General features: G+C 44.9%; 1 protein-coding gene and 4 long non-coding RNA genes across 20 annotated transcripts in view; 4 read left to right on the top strand and 1 right to left on the bottom strand.

The window, feature by feature from the left end:
- Positions 1-735, top strand: part of LOC309645373 — a 247,706-nt gene extending 246,971 nt beyond the window's left edge. The window contains exons 5-6 of one of the 2 annotated variants that reach the window (XR_014254831.1): positions 90-207; positions 666-735. This is a non-coding gene — a long non-coding RNA (uncharacterized lncRNA). Of the gene's footprint in view, positions 1-89 lie in introns of both variants that reach the window. The other variant, XR_014254832.1, reaches the window with a different exon arrangement.
- PTPRT (protein tyrosine phosphatase receptor type T) overlaps positions 1-16,967 on the bottom strand; it is a 1,093,164-nt gene that overhangs the window by 8,275 nt on the left and 1,067,922 nt on the right. For 13 of the 14 annotated variants that reach the window (XM_082430071.1, XM_082430082.1, XM_082430079.1 and 10 more), the window contains 3 exons: positions 3,489-3,614; positions 2,440-2,603; positions 723-858 (listed from right to left, as the gene is read on the bottom strand). In XM_082430071.1, the coding sequence (XP_082286197.1) occupies positions 723-858; positions 2,440-2,603; positions 3,489-3,614 (426 nt within the window). Of the gene's footprint in view, positions 1-722; positions 859-1,837; positions 1,921-2,439; positions 2,604-3,488; positions 3,615-16,967 lie in introns of those variants that run through there. The other variant, XM_082430075.1, reaches the window with a different exon arrangement.
- The window catches only part of LOC309645405, a 925,297-nt gene that overhangs the window by 473,484 nt on the left and 434,846 nt on the right, over positions 1-16,967 (top strand). The window lies entirely within an intron of this gene.
- On the top strand, positions 792-3,474 carry LOC309645387. The gene is made up of 3 exons (XR_014254854.1): positions 792-881; positions 1,728-1,920; positions 3,153-3,474. It is a non-coding gene; the product is annotated as an uncharacterized lncRNA (long non-coding RNA).
- On the top strand, positions 3,529-15,036 carry LOC309645370. Of its 2 annotated transcripts, XR_014254827.1 has the most exons (3): positions 3,529-3,619; positions 5,402-5,621; positions 6,206-15,036. It is a non-coding gene; the product is annotated as an uncharacterized lncRNA (long non-coding RNA). The 2 variants fall into 2 exon arrangements; XR_014254828.1 differs by having other exon boundaries at positions 5,402-15,036.

Genomic DNA, 16,967 nt, shown 5'->3' with positions numbered 1-16,967 from the left:
GGGAAAATGCATTTAGTTTAGAGATACAAATTATGGAGGAAACATTATCTACGTCTATACTAACAGTCAATTCAAAATTGTCCACGCAGATTCAGATTCAGTAGATCTGGAGTGGGGCTCGAGAGTCTACATTTCTACCAGGCTCCCGTGTGACACTACTGCTGCTGCTGGTCTGTGGACCAGACTTGGAGTAGGCCCTCACTTTGGGTAAGCCCGCACTTAGCACAGACTTAAAGACTCATTCAAGTTCCCTGTGTACGGTATGTCTCCACCTCTGCACCAGGTCTTTCTTAACGTCTGGAGCTCTGCCCCCTGTCTCTTCCTCTCCCTTGTTTCACAGTGTCCTAGCCCAAGGCTTTATATGATAAAAATGAGCATAAATTAATTAGAATAGGATTGGACTGAGTCAAAAACGTAATTCACATTCTACTAATCCAGAATCCCTTCCCCTAAGCCAGAATTAGTGATACTTTCCCACGGCATGGAAAGAAAGTAAAACAACGTGGCGTGTGCCAAGACGAATTATCTGGACTCTCTGCAGAAGAGAAGCTGGTGAGGCTGGAGGGAGGAAGCAGGTAACTGTGTGTGCAAAGGGCAGCGACTGCAGGTGCTCAAGAAGCATCCGGCTGTTGAGTGTTTTTACTCTTTGATGCTATTTTCTTCAGGTCAAGGGAACTACGGTCAGCCCCTGGCTACTGGAGGACAGTTCTCGGGACACTCACCAGGGTCTCCACCATGTTGGACTTGTTGTTACGTAACGTTTTCACGATGTGGAACACGTCGATGATGTTTTGCTGCTGGATCATCTCACACACGCTGCAGACGGCACAGAAGGTTCCGCTGCGCCCTCCCCCATTTCTACACAAACACAGAGCAAAAAGGTGAGCAAGATTCCTGGGTACCCGTCAGGCGCCTGCCGAGCCTAAGGCCATGCCGGCAGTAGTGGAGGGTGGCTGCGCTGGCAAATGCAAGGGAAGGCAGTGGTGAAATTCTTCGCCTGAGCCCTGAGCTACGCTTGGAGTCCCATCTGTGCCGTGAACCTGCTTTGACCTTGGGCAAGTCACTTCCTGTGTCTGAGCCTCAGGTTCTTCATTTGTATAATGAAGGGGATAACCTTTGAAAGCTCACTTAGCTTGATGTTTCCTTGGTTCTAGCAGCATGTGACTATCACCCACGGCACACTGACCCAAACCCCCAGGACAGACAGAGTGTCTTTGTACGTGTGGTGCCTGCATCCTTGTCCAAAAGGATGCTCTGGGTCCACCTACACATCCAGTGAAGACAGCGGAAGGTTGCATGTGTTTTTACTCCTAGTTCTTCCCATCTGCTAAGGACAGCAATACCAGAGACTTCTCTGTTAGCTGGGGTCAGCCAGCCTAGGTTTTGGGTGGGGCTGGGATGGGTCTCAGAGGCTGAATCCCGAAAAGACGCATCTCTATTTATACACCCTGGTTTAAGCAAGACCCTACTGACCTGGAAAATAGAGAAAGAGGGCTCCTGGCAGGGTCATCCCTCTGTCACACTTTCTTTCCGATGCTCCGTAAGTCATCTTCATGGAAACACCCCTCCAACTCTTTACAGAAAATCTCTTTAGGAATCTGCCAGATTTGGAACTCCTGGGCGTATTGCCAAGAGCAACTAATGATGTCATGTAATGGTCTGTGTCTAGAGAACATCTGGATGGAAACTAAGTCACTGAGTCTACCTCCCAGATGTTTTATCCACAGGACACCCAACGACCAGATGTTTCAAGTACAGACAGCTGCCCTCCATTCACTGGCCAGTGCCTGCATTTCAGTGTCTGTTTTGGTGTCTCCGCCCTCCAAGGATGCCAAGGTCTCTGTTGACAGAAGGACACCCCTGTGCTTTCCTACAGCTCAAACTGCTGGTCACCTCGGCAAGGGGAGACACGAATAAAAGGTACTCCTGCAAAAAAAGCAGGCTAAAAAACAATCACATGGGAAAGAGTAGGAAGGGCCCCCTGTCCACCCCTGCCTTAAGCTCTCCGATTTTCCTGACATGTGTGCACCACATGAAAGAGGGGGCACGATAAGCTGGTTGTGAAATGACTGAACTCAATTCCAGGGTAAGATATTATTAATGCCTCCACCAGCTCCAGAAATATTATTCTGAAAAAGGGAAGACTTTGATTCAACTTCCTTTTTAAAGAGTGAGGCCCTCTCCATCACTTCTCCCCAAATCACTTTAAGTTCTAAGAAGCAAAGTGAATGATTGTGAATCAGCTGTTCCACACATAGCGTTATGGCTGCAATCCCAGTCCGTTAAAGGACTGTAATGCCTTGACTACCCTCCTATTGGCCTGTAAGGGTGTGGTATGGCCAGGCATGCCTAGGACTGGTATTTGTGGCCAGCGGCATCCTCAAGGATGTCCCATTACCCACCACCCTGTTGCCCTGGAGACCCCTCCATCATACTCACAGGCAGTGGACCACAGTGCGTCCCTCCCTCCCATCGTACTGCTCCTGCCACTTCTCCAGCCGTCGGACCACTTTGAGCAGAGAGCGCTTGGAGGGGGGCGTGTCCCGGTAGGCAGGCCAGCCAATGTACTGGAGGTGCTGGACTATACGATACCCATCCTGTGGCTGAGAACAGAGAGGCTATTAGGGCTGTTCTGCTGGGGATGCTTAGGGATGCAGGCCCTCCAGATACCCTGCAGGCTGCAGCATTGCAGTGGAAGATGGAATAAGTGGGGTCTACGCTATAATGTCCTCATGGGGAGAGTCACACACTATCCCCACACCCACCTCTACACCTCTGTGCACATTGATTCTCCTGCCATGACTGCTCTGCATCCCTCCTCTACCTGAAAAACGTCTACTCAGTCCTCAAAACCCAATTCAAATGCCCCTTTCTCTAGGAAAGCCTTCCCTGAATACTGGGCAGGATTCTTCTCTCTTTCTGCAGTTCATGAGCCAAAACACATCTCGCTTTCCCATTAGATAGCGAATTCTGAGGGCAGGGACTGAATCCTGTTCACCACGAGCCCCCAGTAAAGACCAAGGTCACTTTAGTTAGCCATCATTTCATAGATCACTCCTCTGTTCCTTCCCACCCAATACTCCTCCACCCGGCAGTGAAATTCCTCATGGAAGCAACTTATTATTTTCCATCTTGGTGTTCCCACCATCTAGCCCAAAGCTTACTGGATCCGATCAAAGGCTGCATCAACTCATGCCGAAACAGCGCGACACAGCAGGGAAGCACTACATTCTGAGAATTTGTGTCTACATGGCAGCAAGTGTGTCAGGAAACAGGCAGATGGCAGGCTGGATGTCCCGCTGTGTGTCTCTGTGTGTGGGGGCCATTGCTGGGTCTGGAGCCAGAATTGGCAAAGGCATCACTTCCCCAAGGACGAGATGAACAGGAGAGGACAGCACAGACTCCTGGCTGGCCTGCGGGGTCCTCTTCCGGCAGCTTCCATCTGTTTTGGGAAGGAGTCCGGGAAGCAGCGGTGGCCGTACACTTACCCGAGCCATGTTACACATGCGGAATATTCTGTGGATGATGTCCTCATCGATGTCTGCGGAGACGAATTCCACCTGGATGGGCCCGTAGCACCCCGAGGTCTTCTCAGGCCAGTACTGCATACAGAGCTGAGGTAAGGAAAGGGGTCACAGAAAAAGGCCAAGGTCAGGGGCCGGGGGCATTGGTTTCATTGATCATGAAACCTTTCTTACTGCCTGCAGGACACATTGGCTAGAAAGGTAGAGTATTATGTAGGAAATTAGGCTCAGCTTTCCTGTTGGGGAACAGCTACCCATTTTTCTGGTTGTTGAAAAGTCAAGAGCTCTGAGCACAGAAACACTGGGCTTAAACATCTTTGCTGTGCTGATTTCAAACCATTTGGTAGGCTTGCTGGGCCTCAGTTTTCCCCATCTGTAAAATGGGGAAAATACTGTCTACCTTGTGCTGCTGTAAGGGTTAGATAGAACACTCTGAGGTAGGGCAACTACAATCTTTAGTTCAACACAAATCATAGCAACTTTTGCCCATTCTAGGAAAACCTTCATGGTGTTTATTTCATCATCAGATCATGAGTAGCTTTTAAAAATACATAGGTTTTGGCATCAGACAGGCTTGGGTCCAAATCCAGTCTCTGCTGCTTACTAGCTGTGCCATCCAGGCCTCAGTTTCTCCTGTGTAAAATGGGGCTAATTATGCTTACCTTGCACCAAAAGATAATGTAACATGGTATTGAGAGATCTTGCCTATTATCTTTCCTATTTTTTTGGAATTAGAAATTAGAACCTACAGCTGAGAGCAAAAGGCAGTGGTTGCTTCTCAATCTAAGACAATGCTTCTCAGCAGAGGTTGCTCTGTCACCCAGGGGACATGTGGCAATTCTAGAGACATTTTTGATGATCACACCTGGGGGTTGCTATGGGCGTCTAGTGAGTAGAGGCCAGGATGTTGCTAAATATCCTACAGTGCATGTGACGGCTCCCCTGAGAGGAATCTGGCCCCAGTTCGCAATGGTGCAGAGACTAAGAAAGCCTGGTCTAAGATCATAAATTGTCCCTTAAGTTTATAGTGTCATCAGGAGTGAGAGACAGATACTTTATGCCGCGTATCTGTTGAGTCACTAGATGACTATAGTTGGGGAAAGAATATTAAGGTAGGTGGCACAGGCTGTGGCTCAGAGTGAGGCAAAGCATGCTTCCTCAACTCCTGGTTCCCAAGGGGCGTGGAGATGGACACTGTCCAGGGGCAAGGAGGAGAGCTACAATTGAGGCTGCAGGCTCGCTGGGACCACCCCAGCATGGACCAAGAGGCCATGTGTTAGAAAGCCTTTTCACCTGGGGGTTGCCCGGAAGATGTAGCTGAGACTCAAAGACCCACCAAAGCTTCTGAGATCCTGGCATCTCAGTGGGGTTTGCCACAGCCTATGCTGAGCTTGCAGACAAGGAACTAGATGGACAGAGGCTACCCACGGCAATCCGGTGGCCTCCTCACAACCACCACGGATGCAGGATTTTCATGAAAGTGATCGCTTTCCCTTTCATTGAGAGAACAGCCAACTCACCCTGGGTAGTCACATGCTAAAACTTTTTTGATTCTATCCTTCCTCCAGAACTAGAGGCAGAATGGAGGAGCAGGGAGGAGGGAGACCGTAGGAGAGAAAAGCACACATCTCCCACCTTCCTAGCTGTGGAACCTAAACTCCAGCTTAGGGATAACATTTGTTCACATTATGGCCCACTGGCCAAACCTGGCCAGCCGTCTGATTCTGTAAATAAAGCTTTATTGAAATCTAGCTATATTAGCCATTTACATACTTTCTGTGGTTGCCTTCAAGCTATAACGGCAGGTTTGAGTAGTTGTGACAGAGACCACACAGCCTACAAAACCTGAAGTATTTCCTATCTGGTTCTTTCTGCAGAGAAGGTTGGCCAACTCTTGTCCTATAGGGCTGTTCTAAGGATAAAGAGAGAACACATGGGAAGAAAGCCCTTAGCAGAGTGCCAGCATCCACGACATTCCAGCGATTCATATCATTCTTGAACCTCTCGGTGCTCAACAAAAATAACAACAATAATGATAATAGCTAACATATAAATTTGAAGAATTCTTCCTCTTATCACCCCTCTTAAATAGCAAAGGTAAGCAAGATTAAGTTTCATAATGCAATGGTGCCTTGCTTTCCTGGCGTCTCCATCGGGGGTTAATTGAGAATACTGAGAAAGGGGTGTGTGTGGGTGTGGGTGTGGGTGTGGGTGTGGGTGTGGGTGTGTGGAGTGCTGGTCACAGAGGTCTCTGCGGCTGGACAGTCATCTGCTGAGCTGTGCAGTAATGACAAATCCACAACTTGAACTTCATTTCTCTTTGCCATTGGCTCTTCTGACCTGCAACCTTCACAGTAATGAGGGACTGGTACAGATAAGTCTGTGACTGGCCAGAGAAACCAGAATTAATCAGAACTGCCAATTTAAAAAAAATAATTGCCTTTATTACCTGCATTGAATCGTGCCTTGCCAGAGGTTGGCTCTGATCCTGACATGAGGTACATGGGTCCAAGGCATCAAGGAAAGTCTATTATTCCCAATATTTTCAGTCTGGAGAGAATGTGGAACGATTTGTCTCTTTTAATAAGATTTCCAGACCAATTTCTCAAGCTAATAGGTTCTACTCTGCCTCAAACAAGACTCCTTTATTTTGGGACACTTCTCTGCATTTGATTTTCCAGGTCACTCTCCATCATGTCCAGAGGGCTGGGAAAGGTTGCAGGGTCCTTCTAATCCTACAGCAGAGCCAGCCTTTCACTTGAGTTCCCTAATCCGTGAGACCACGTCAGCAATGGCGTGGGTGACATTCAGCCAGGTGATGTGTGGGCAGATGTGGTGTTTGAGCTGCCAGGGATCATCAGGGTCTGCCCCCAGGCCAGGACGCTGCACATAATCTAGCCATGGGAAATGGGAGAGAGAATGGGGGAAGACAATGCTCTGTTCCTGGTGACCCTTTGGGGCTCGGAAATGATTCTCGTCAATAAGAAATGTCCTCTAAGGTTTAGCTCAAGACTGTCCTGGTGTCCAAGTGCTGGGGTTGTGCCTCAGTGGGTACCACCACTTTGGCCCATGTATGCAGCTTAGCAAAAGGTAATGGGGCTCCTGCTTGAAGCGCCCTGGGCTCAAATCCCAGCCCTGTCACCCCCTAGCTGAGTGACTTGGCCAAATCTGTTAACTTCTCTGGGTTAAGTGATGAGTGGCTGTGAATCTGAATGTGTCTACTTAGCACAGGAGTCTGTAGCTAGTAAGTACTCCATAAATGTAAGCTATAATTATTTGGCAGTGTGGGAGAGGGTCACTCAAAACAAGGTGGATAAAGTGAAGGGTCTTTTTCCCTCTACTTAGCAGCCCGTATGAAAATTTCTCTTTAGGATAATAATACCCAAAGGACTGCCCTTGTGAAAATTCCTGGTCAGCCAGCCTGATAGAGCAGTGGGGACAGGTGCCACCTGTGATGTGGGGACACTGTTCTGCAGGTCGGAGGAGAGAGGCCTATGGGTTGTTCTTGAGAGGGACCCAGGAGAGGGACCCGGGAGATGGACCTAGGAGATGGACCCAGGAGAGGGACCCAGGAGATGGACGAGAAAACTAGGAGCATAAGAGAACCAGTGAAAGGGCTGAAGGTGAATCAGTGTGTCCTGTGAGCCCCCCTCTCCTAAACTCCTAAATATTAAGCAAATTTATAATAACAAACATGGACAATGCTCACTGTGCATGGGGGTTTCTTGTGGAAGCGGGCGAGGAACTGAGCTTTGCTCCCTTGGTGACTTACGTGGTCTCAGCTCCACTTCTATGTGAACTGAAGGGCCAGACCATGAGCACATAAGCATCGACAGTTTATAGGAGAGCCGCCAAGATGGTGGAGTAGAAAGACCCTGAGCTCACCTCCTCTCATGAGCACACCAAAATCACAACTGTCATCTGCAGAACAACCATTGGTGAAAAAGACTGGAACCTACCACCAGAAGATCTTCTGCAACTAAAGACATAAAGGAGGAACCACAAAGAGACAGGTAGGAGGGGCAAACTCACAACATAGTCAAATCCCATACCCCTGGGTGGGTGACCCACAAACTAGAGAATAATTACATTACAGAGGTTCTCTCACAGGAGTGAGAGTTCTGAGCCCCACGTTGGGCTCCCCAGCCTGGGGGGTCTGGTACTGGGAAGATGATCCCCCAGAGTATTTGGCTTTGAAGGCCAGTGGGGCTTGATTTCAGGAGCCCCACAGGACTGGGGCAAATAGAGACTTCACTCTTAAAGGGTGCACACAAAATCTCACACTCACTGGGACCCAGGGCAAAAGCAGTAATTTGATAGGAGCCTGGGCCAGACCTACCTCATGGTCTTGGAGAGCCTCCCGGAGAGGTGGGCATGGCTGTGGCTCACCCTGGGGACACAGACACGGGTGGCAGCCATATTGGGGAACATTCTACCGTGTGAACACTGCTGCCGGTGGCTGCCATCCTGGCTCATCAGCCCCACCCACAAGCCTATAGGCGCAAGTGCTGGGGTGCCTCAGGCTAAGTAACTAACTGGGCAAGGACACAGCCCCACCCAGCAGCAGAAGACTTCCTGAACCCTCTAGAAAAGCCCCTAGACATGGCCCTGCCCACCAGAGGGCCAAGACCCAACTCCACCTCCCAGTGGGCAGGCATAGGCCCTTCCCTTCAGGAAGCCCACATTAGCCTCTAGACCAGCCTCACCCACCAGGGGGCAAACACCAGATGCAAGAAAACTATGATCCCACAGCCTGCAGACCCAGCCCACCCACAGTAGGCAAGAACCTACCCTGGGACCAGCTGGGCCCTGGCCACTAGCAGGCCAACGCAAGCTTTGAGATACCCTAGACCCCATACCCAACTGTGTCAGGAATTGCCCCCCTCCAACCTGAAATGAGCTCAGGGATCCCTGGGCCCTGCAGCCAGACTCCAGGAACTGGCTCTGCTTGCCTGGCACTAACCCCTGAACCTGGCTTTACCTGCCAGTGGATCAGCAACAGCCCAAGAGTCTTCGGGACCCTGACTCCGGCCACCAGTGAGCCAGCACTAGCCCTGGGACACCCCTAGGGTTCTGCATCCAGTGCCCTGTGACCAGGCCACACTAACTTAGCAGCCAGCAGCATCTGTACAAGGCAGAGCTTGGCAACCAACTGGGCCAGGGGCCGACCAAGCCTACCAGACTGCCCACATAGGCCGCCACAACAGAAGGACCCATGCAGCCCTCTTAGGGGCACCCCAAGAGCATATACCTTGGGTGATGAGAGGGGAGTGCACTGCTGGGATGCATAGGACAACATCTACAGAAGGCCACTTATGCAAGGTTGAGAAACGTAACTAACCTACCACATATATAAAAATACAAATAGCAACTTAGACAAAATGGGGTGGCAGAGGAACATGTTCCAGACGAAGAAACAAGATAAAACCCCATAAGAAGAATTAAGTGAAGTGGAGATAGGCAATATACCCGAGAAACAGTTCAGAGTAATGATCATAAAGATGATCAAAGAACTCCTCAGAAGAAGAATGGATGTACAGAGGGAGAAGTTAGAAGTTTTAAACAAAGAGAAGAGATAAAGAACAACTGAACAGAGATGAAGAATACGAAAAATGAAATGAAAAATACACTAGAAGGAATCAATAGTAGACTAAATGATATGGAGGAACGGATCAGTGAGCTGGAAGACAGAGTAATGGAAATCACTGCCACTGAACAGAAGAAATAATGAAAAGAAATGAGGACAGTTTAAGAGACCTCTGGGACAATATGTAGAGCACTAATATTCACATTATAGGGGTCTCAGAAGGAGAAGAGAAAGGACCTGAGAAAATATTTGAAGACATAATAGCTAAAAACTTCCCTAACCACGGAAAGGAAACAATCACCCAAGTCCAGGAAGTGCAGAAAGTCCCATACAGGATTAACCCAAAGAGGAACACACCAAGACACATTGTAATTAAAATGACAAAAAGATAAATAGAGAATATTAAAAGCAGCAAGGGAAAAGCAACAAATAACATACAAGGGCACTCCCATAAGGCTATCAGCTGATTTTTCAGCAGAAACTCTGCAGGCCAGAAGGCATGATATATTTAAAGTGATGAAAGGGGAAAATCTACAACCAAGAATACTTTACCCAGCAAGGCTCCCATTCAGATTTGATAGAGAAATCCAAAGCTTTACAGATAAGCAAAAGCTAAAAGAGTTCAGCACCATCAAACCAGCTTTGCAACAAATGTGAAATGATCTCTAGGCAAAAAAGAAAAGGCCACAACTAGAAACAAGGAAATTACAAAATGAAAAAGCTCACCAGTGAAGGCAAACATACAGCAGAGGTAGGAAATCACCCACACACAAAGCTAGTAGGGAGGTTAAAAGATAAAAGTAGTAAAATCATCTATATCCACAATAAGCAGTTAAGGGATACACAAAACAATTAGATAAAATATGATATCAAAAACAGTAATCATGAGGGGAGGAGAGTACAAATGTAGGGTTTTAAAAATGCATTTGAAATTAAGAGGTCATCAACTTAAAATAATCACATCTATATATAAAGACTGCTATACAAAAACGTCATGGTAACTGTAAACCAAAAATCTATAATAGATATACACACAAAAAAAATCCAAACATAACACTGAAGATAGTCATCAAATCACAAGAGAAGAGAACAAAAGAAGAAAGGGGAAAAAACCAAATCCAAAACAATTAACAAAACAGCGATAAGAACATACATATCAACAATTACCTTAAATGTAAATGGACTAAATGCTCCAACCAAAAGACACAGAGTGGCTAAATGGATACAAAAACAAGACCTGTATATATGCTTCCTACAAGAGACTCACTTCAGCTCTAGAGACACATACAGACTAAAAGTGAGGAGATGGAAAAAGGTATTCCATGCAAATGGAAATCAAAAGAAAGTCAGAGTAGCAATACTTATATCAGACAAAATAGACTTTAAAATAAAGACTGTTACAAGATACAAAGAAGGGCACTACATAATGATCAAGGGATCAATCCAAGAAGAAGATACAACAATTGTAAATATATATGCATCCAACATAGGGGCACCTAAATATATAAGACAAATATTAACAGACATGAAAGGAGAAATCGACAGTAACACAATAATTGTAGGGGACTTTAACATCCCACTTATATCAATGGACAGATGATCCAGACAGAAAATCAGTAAGGAAACACAGGCCTTAAATGACACATTAGACCAAATGAACTTAACTGATATATAAAGAGCATTCCATCCAAAAGCAGCGGAATACACATTCTTTTCAAGTGCACATGGAACATTCTTCCGGATAGATCACATGCTAGGCCACAAAACAAACCTTGGTAAATTTCAGAAAGTTGAAATCATATCAAGCATCTTTTCCGACCACAACACTATGAAACTAGAAATCAACTACAAGAAAAAACCTGCAAAAAAACACAAACATGTGGAGGCTAACCAATATGCTACTAAACAACCAATGGATCACTGCACAAATCAAAGAGGAAATCAAAAAATACCTAAAGACAATGAAAACAAAAACATGACGATCCAAAACCTATGGGATGTAGCAAAAGCAATGTTAAGAGGGAGGTTTATAGTGATACAAACTTACCACAGGAAACAAGAAACATCTCAAACAACCTAACCTTACATCTAAAGCAACTAGGGAAAGGAACAAGAAAACCCCCAAAGTTAGTAGAAGGAAAGAAAGAAGGATCAGAGCAGAAATAGAGACTAAAAAAAAAATAGAAAAGATCAATGAAATTAAAAGCTGGTTCTTTGAAAAGAAACAAAATTGACAAACCTTTAGCCAGATTCATCAAGTAGAAAAGGGAGAGGGCCCAAATCAATAAAATCAGAAATGAAAAAGAAGTTACAACTGACACCACAGAAATACAAATGATTGTAAACGACTACTATGAACTACATGCCGATAAAATGGACAACTTAGAAGAAATGGCCAAATTATTAGAAAGATACAATCTCCCAAGATTGAACTAAGAACAAGAAAATATGAACAGACCAATTACCAGTAATGAAATTGAATCAGTAGTTAAAAAACTCCCAACAAACAAAAGTCTAGGACCAGATGGCTTCACAGGTGAATTTTTTACCAAACATTTAGAGAAGAGTTAACACCTATACTTCTGAAACTATTCCAAAAAACTGCAGAGGAAGGAACATTCCCAAATTCATTCTATGAGGCCAGCACCCTCCTGATACCAAAACCAGACAAAGATATCACACACACACACACACTACAGGCCAATATCACTGATGAACCTAGATGCAAAAATCCTCAACAAAATACTAGCAAACCGAATCCAATAATACATTAAAAGGATCATACACCATGATCAAATGGGATTTATCCCAGGAATGGAAGGATTTTTAATATCTGCGAATCAATGTGATACACCACACTAACAAATTGAAGAAGAAAAACTGTATGATGACCTCAATACATGCAGAAAAGCTTCTGATAAAATTCAACATCCATTTATGATAAAAACTCTCTATGATACTACGATAAAAAGTGGGCAGAGAGGGAACATACCTCAACATAATAAAGGCCATATGTGGCAAACCCACAGGTAACATCACACTCAATGGTGAAAAGCTGAAAGCATTTCCTTTAAGATCAGGAACAAAACAAGAATGTCCGCTCTTGCCACTCTTATTCAGCATAGTTTTGGAAGTCCTAGCCACAGCAATCAGAGAAGAAAAGGAAATAAAAGGAATCAAAATTGGAAAGGAAGAAGTAAAACTGTCACTGTTTGCAGATGGCATGATACTATACATAGAAAATCCTAAAGATGCCACCAGAAAACAACTAGAGCTCATCAATGAATTCGGTAAAGTTGCAGGATACAAAATTAATATACAGAAATCTGTTGCATTTCTATAAACTAACAACAAATTATCAGAAAGAGAAATTAAGAAAACAATCCCATGTACCACTGCATCAAAAAGAATAAAATAACTAGGAATAAACCTACCTAAGGAGGCAAAAGACCTGTACTCCAAAAACTATAAGACACTGATGAAACAAACTGAAGATGACACAAAGAGATGGAAAGATATACTGTGTTCTTGGATTGGAGGAATATATATTGTTAAAATGACCATAATATCCAAGGCAATCTACAGACTCAATGCACTCTCTAGCAAAATACCAATGGCATTTTTCACAGAACTAGAACAAATAATTTAAAAATTTGTATGGAAACATAAAAGACCCTGAAGAGCCAAAACAATCTTAAGAAGAATGGAGGTGGAGGAATCATGCTCCCTGACTTCAGACTCTACTACAGTGCTACAGTAATCAAAACAGTATGGTACTGGCATAAAAAGAGAACCATAGATCAATGGAACAGGATAGAAAGCCCAGAAATAAACCCATGCACTTATGGTCAATTAATCTACAACAAAGGAGGCAAGAATATACAATGCAGAAAAGACAGTCTCTTCAATAAGTAGTGCTGGGAAAACTGGACAGCACATGTAAAAGAATGAAATTAGAACATTCTCTAACACCATACACAAAAATAAACTCAAAATGGATTGAAGATCTAAATGTAAGACCAGGTACTATAAAACTGGAGGAAAACATAGGCAGAACACTCTTTGACATAAGTCGCAGCAATATTTTTTTGGATCCATCTCCTAAAGTAAAGGAAATAAAAGCAAAAATAAATAAATGGGACCTAATTAAACTTAAAAGCTTTTGCACAACAAAGGAAACCACCGACAAAATGAAAAGACAACCTACTGCATGGGAGAATATCATTACAAAAGATATGACTAATAAGGGATTTATATCCAACATATATAAACAGCTCATACAACTCACATTTTTTAATTCTGCTGATTGAAAAATTCTGCTGAATAGACATTTTTCCAAAGAGGAAATGCAGATGCCCAATAAGCATATGAAAAGATTCTCAACATAGCTAATCATCAGGGAAATGCAAATCAAAACCACAAGGAGATATCACCTCATACCTGTCAGAATGGTCATCATCAAAAAGAACACAAATAATAAATATTGGCAAGGATGTGGAGAAAAGGGAACCCTTGTACACTGTTGGTGGGAATGTAAATTGGTGCTGCCACTGTGGAAAACAGTATGGAGGTTTCTCAAAAAATTAAAAATAGAACTACCATATGACCCAGCAATTCTACTCCTGAGTATATATCCAAAAAAACCCCAAAGCACTAATTCAAAAAGATACTTGCACCCCAATGTTCATAGCAGCATTATTTACAATTGTCAAGATATGAAAGCAACCTAAGTGACCACCAACAGATGAATGGATAAAGAAAATGTTGTATATATACACAATGGAATACTACTCAGTTATGAAAAAGAATGAAATTTTGCCTTTGGAGCAACATGGCTGGACTTGGAGGGCATTGTACTAAATGAAATAAGTCAAAGACAAATATTGTATGATATCACTTACATATGGGATCTAAAAACCACAATAAACTAGTGAATATAACAAAAAAGAAGCAGACATATATAGAGAACAAACTACTGGTTACCAGTGGAGGGGGAGGGGTAATCAAGGGGTGGGGGAGTGGCAGGCACAAACTATTGGGTGTAAGATAGGCTCCAGGATGTACTGTACAACACAGGGAATCTAGCCAATATTTTATAATAACTGTAAATGGAAAGTAACCTTTAAAAATTATATTAAAAATTTAAAAATTTAAAATAAATTTAAAAAGATAAACAAATGGTTATAGAAATCTTGGGGAGAGGAGTTTATGGTTTCTTAAGGCCCTGGAAATAGGGGGTTCAAGGAAGTCCACTTGGCGGTCTAAAACCACAAGGACCCAGCTGACCTGGGGCCACACATACACTCAATGTAACATTGTTACTTTCTTCCTTAGATGGGAAACTTTTGCAGTAGTTGTCTCCATGATAGATTCCAATCCTTTAGCCTATAGCCCAGCCTTTTCCTACCTTATATCCTAGTGCTCTGCTTCTCCTCCCTTTCTTACCCATCCGTCTAGGAGGGGTGGTGTTTCCTGCCCATAGGGAGGGCCTCGCCACTGCAGATGCACGCGGTCGGGCTGATGACCACACCTGGGGGGCCGGGGAGGGAAGCCACTGCAGCTGCTGCTGCTGATTTAGAAACAGCCATGCTTCTCCTGGAAAAGCAGAGGGGCTTTTGCTATTTATTGTCAGAACAAGTTAAACCAAGCGGAAGTCATGAAGCCTGTGTGGACAGCCCTGCAACAGCTGCCGTGCATTATTCCACCTAGTGATCTCCGCTGCTGCTTGGGCCACAGAAAGATGTCCTTCGGGGGTGCACGTTCACACATGAAATCTAACAATCACCAAGGCTGCCTCCCTGTTAGACATCATTTTCTTGCTGATGGAATCAGAAAGCTTGTTAGTCGCTGAAATAAACACGCTCTGATGAGTTAAATGAAAACTAGCATATGGGCCTATTTTTGGAATAAACAATTCTAAAGCAATTTCAGTGCACCTTAGTTACGCCTTTTGTTAATTAAAAAAATACTTTGATAAAATGGAAAAGCCCAGTAATATAGCTTCTAGAGATGAAGGACTCTACTTATCAAGGTCCCTGTGATCCATAGGAGGGCATCAATCCCAGGCCACTTAAAGGTGAAGTGAATTAGTATTTTTAAGAGAAAAATATAAGAGTTACTTGAATTGGTTTTAAAATTCAGATCAGTGATGACAAAATTCATTTAAATAGACTTCCATAAAGAGCCCAAAACATATCATTGGCTTTAACACTGTGGCCAGGTAAGGAAGACAGACTGTAGGGGAAGAGGAGGGCGTGAAGCCAGGGAGAGAGAGAGAGAGGCACGTGGACCGTAATCAAAGCACATTCGCCCATCCATTCTCCATTCACCTATCCATCGTCCCACGAGGTGATACTGCAATTCCATGTAGTGGGTGGAAACTCACTCTTAGGTACATCAGAGTCTGTTTCCAAGAAGGAAGGGTGGGAGTTTAGGAAAATATCTACAGAGGAAGTAGGGTGGGCGGAAGGCAAAGGCTCAGGGCAGGTTTTGGAAGGAGGTAATAAAGAGACAGATGAATTATGCAGCTTAAGAATGGAACAGCTTTTGGGGGAGGGGTGGAAGAATAGGGGAGGAAGGAAGAAAGTGGTTTGGGCAACAGGGTGGGGGGAGAAGACGTGCTGCCAGCCGCCAGGTGTGAGGAGACAGGTGGGGTTTAAGAACCGGGACGTGCGACGGTCCACCTTCAGCCACGGACGTTGCTGGGATATGAACCCCATGTTGCCTCCAGTAAAGCCTGAGCTGGAACTTGGAAGTGGACATGAATACAGGACCCCCTTGGAATTCCCAGAAATCTTGGGGGTGGACACTGGAATTTCCCACAGGAAGGGGAAGAGGAAACAGAGCCTATTTTATTTAAATCTTCAAAGATAGAGTGAACTTGGCTGGCATCTGAGTTATATGAACTTCACAGATGATAACACTGAGACTTTGACAAGGTAGGAAACTGGCTTAAGGCAACCCAGCAAGTAAGTGGCAAGGCTAGAACTTGAACTCAGGTCTCTTGACCCCAAACTCCTTATTCTACTGTTCCAGTCGGGGCTGAGACAGAAACACGACCCCTTGCAATGCGGAGACACAGACTTAGGCATCCCGTGTATTTCGCTAGCACGTTAGGCTGTGTTTTCACAAGCCAAGATAAAAATGGGGATATCAGTGCTTGCTATTTGCCTTCCAGGCACAATAACAAGAAAAGACATCTCTGAAACATCGCCCCCGCTTTCTTCCTGGGAGGATGACAAGCTTGCCTCGCTCACTTCCAGAAGCTCCGTGGGAAGGCATGTTCTTGGCCCTCACCTCCCTCACCTTTTCACTTGGCTTTGCATCGCCTGAACTCTCAGACTTTCCACGGCGGGAGTTCAGAACTGGGGCTCTTGTTTGTTTTAAAGTAAGCAACATTCCTTCCTGCTCCATATACCCAGGTACCAGCAAGCTATTGCTTATCAGGCACGGGGGCCCTGGAAATCCTGCTGTGTAAACGGCGGCGAAAGTCTTCACCATCCCTGGCAGGGGGCCCTGGGCCTGGGTCAGGGGTGGCTGTGGGACTTTGCACAAAGCCTGCCTGGGCCTCAGTTTCCTGACCTGCAAAATGAGAGGAAGTGGACCTGGGTCAGACCGGTGGTTTCCACAGTGGCGTCCATAAGGTTGGCAGGAGAAGCCAACGAGCTATCTCCAAGGTCTTCAAAAGCCAAAGGGGATCACACCGTTGTCCTGAGTGGCGGACACCGAGTCTCTGGCTTTAAAGCACCCCATTGTTTTAGCTCTGTCTATGGCCTGCAGATCAGAAATGCACTGAGACGGTTATACATTATTAATTAGTCAATACGGTTTGGGAAATAAAGGCTTTCAAAGTGGCA

The sequence above is a fragment of the Balaenoptera physalus genome (genome assembly GCF_965194825.1).
Source record: "Balaenoptera physalus genome assembly, chromosome: 16".
NCBI lineage: Eukaryota > Metazoa > Chordata > Mammalia > Artiodactyla > Balaenopteridae > Balaenoptera > Balaenoptera physalus.
Note: the sequence above shows the minus strand (reverse complement) of the source record. Positions and strands in the feature narration are given on the sequence as shown.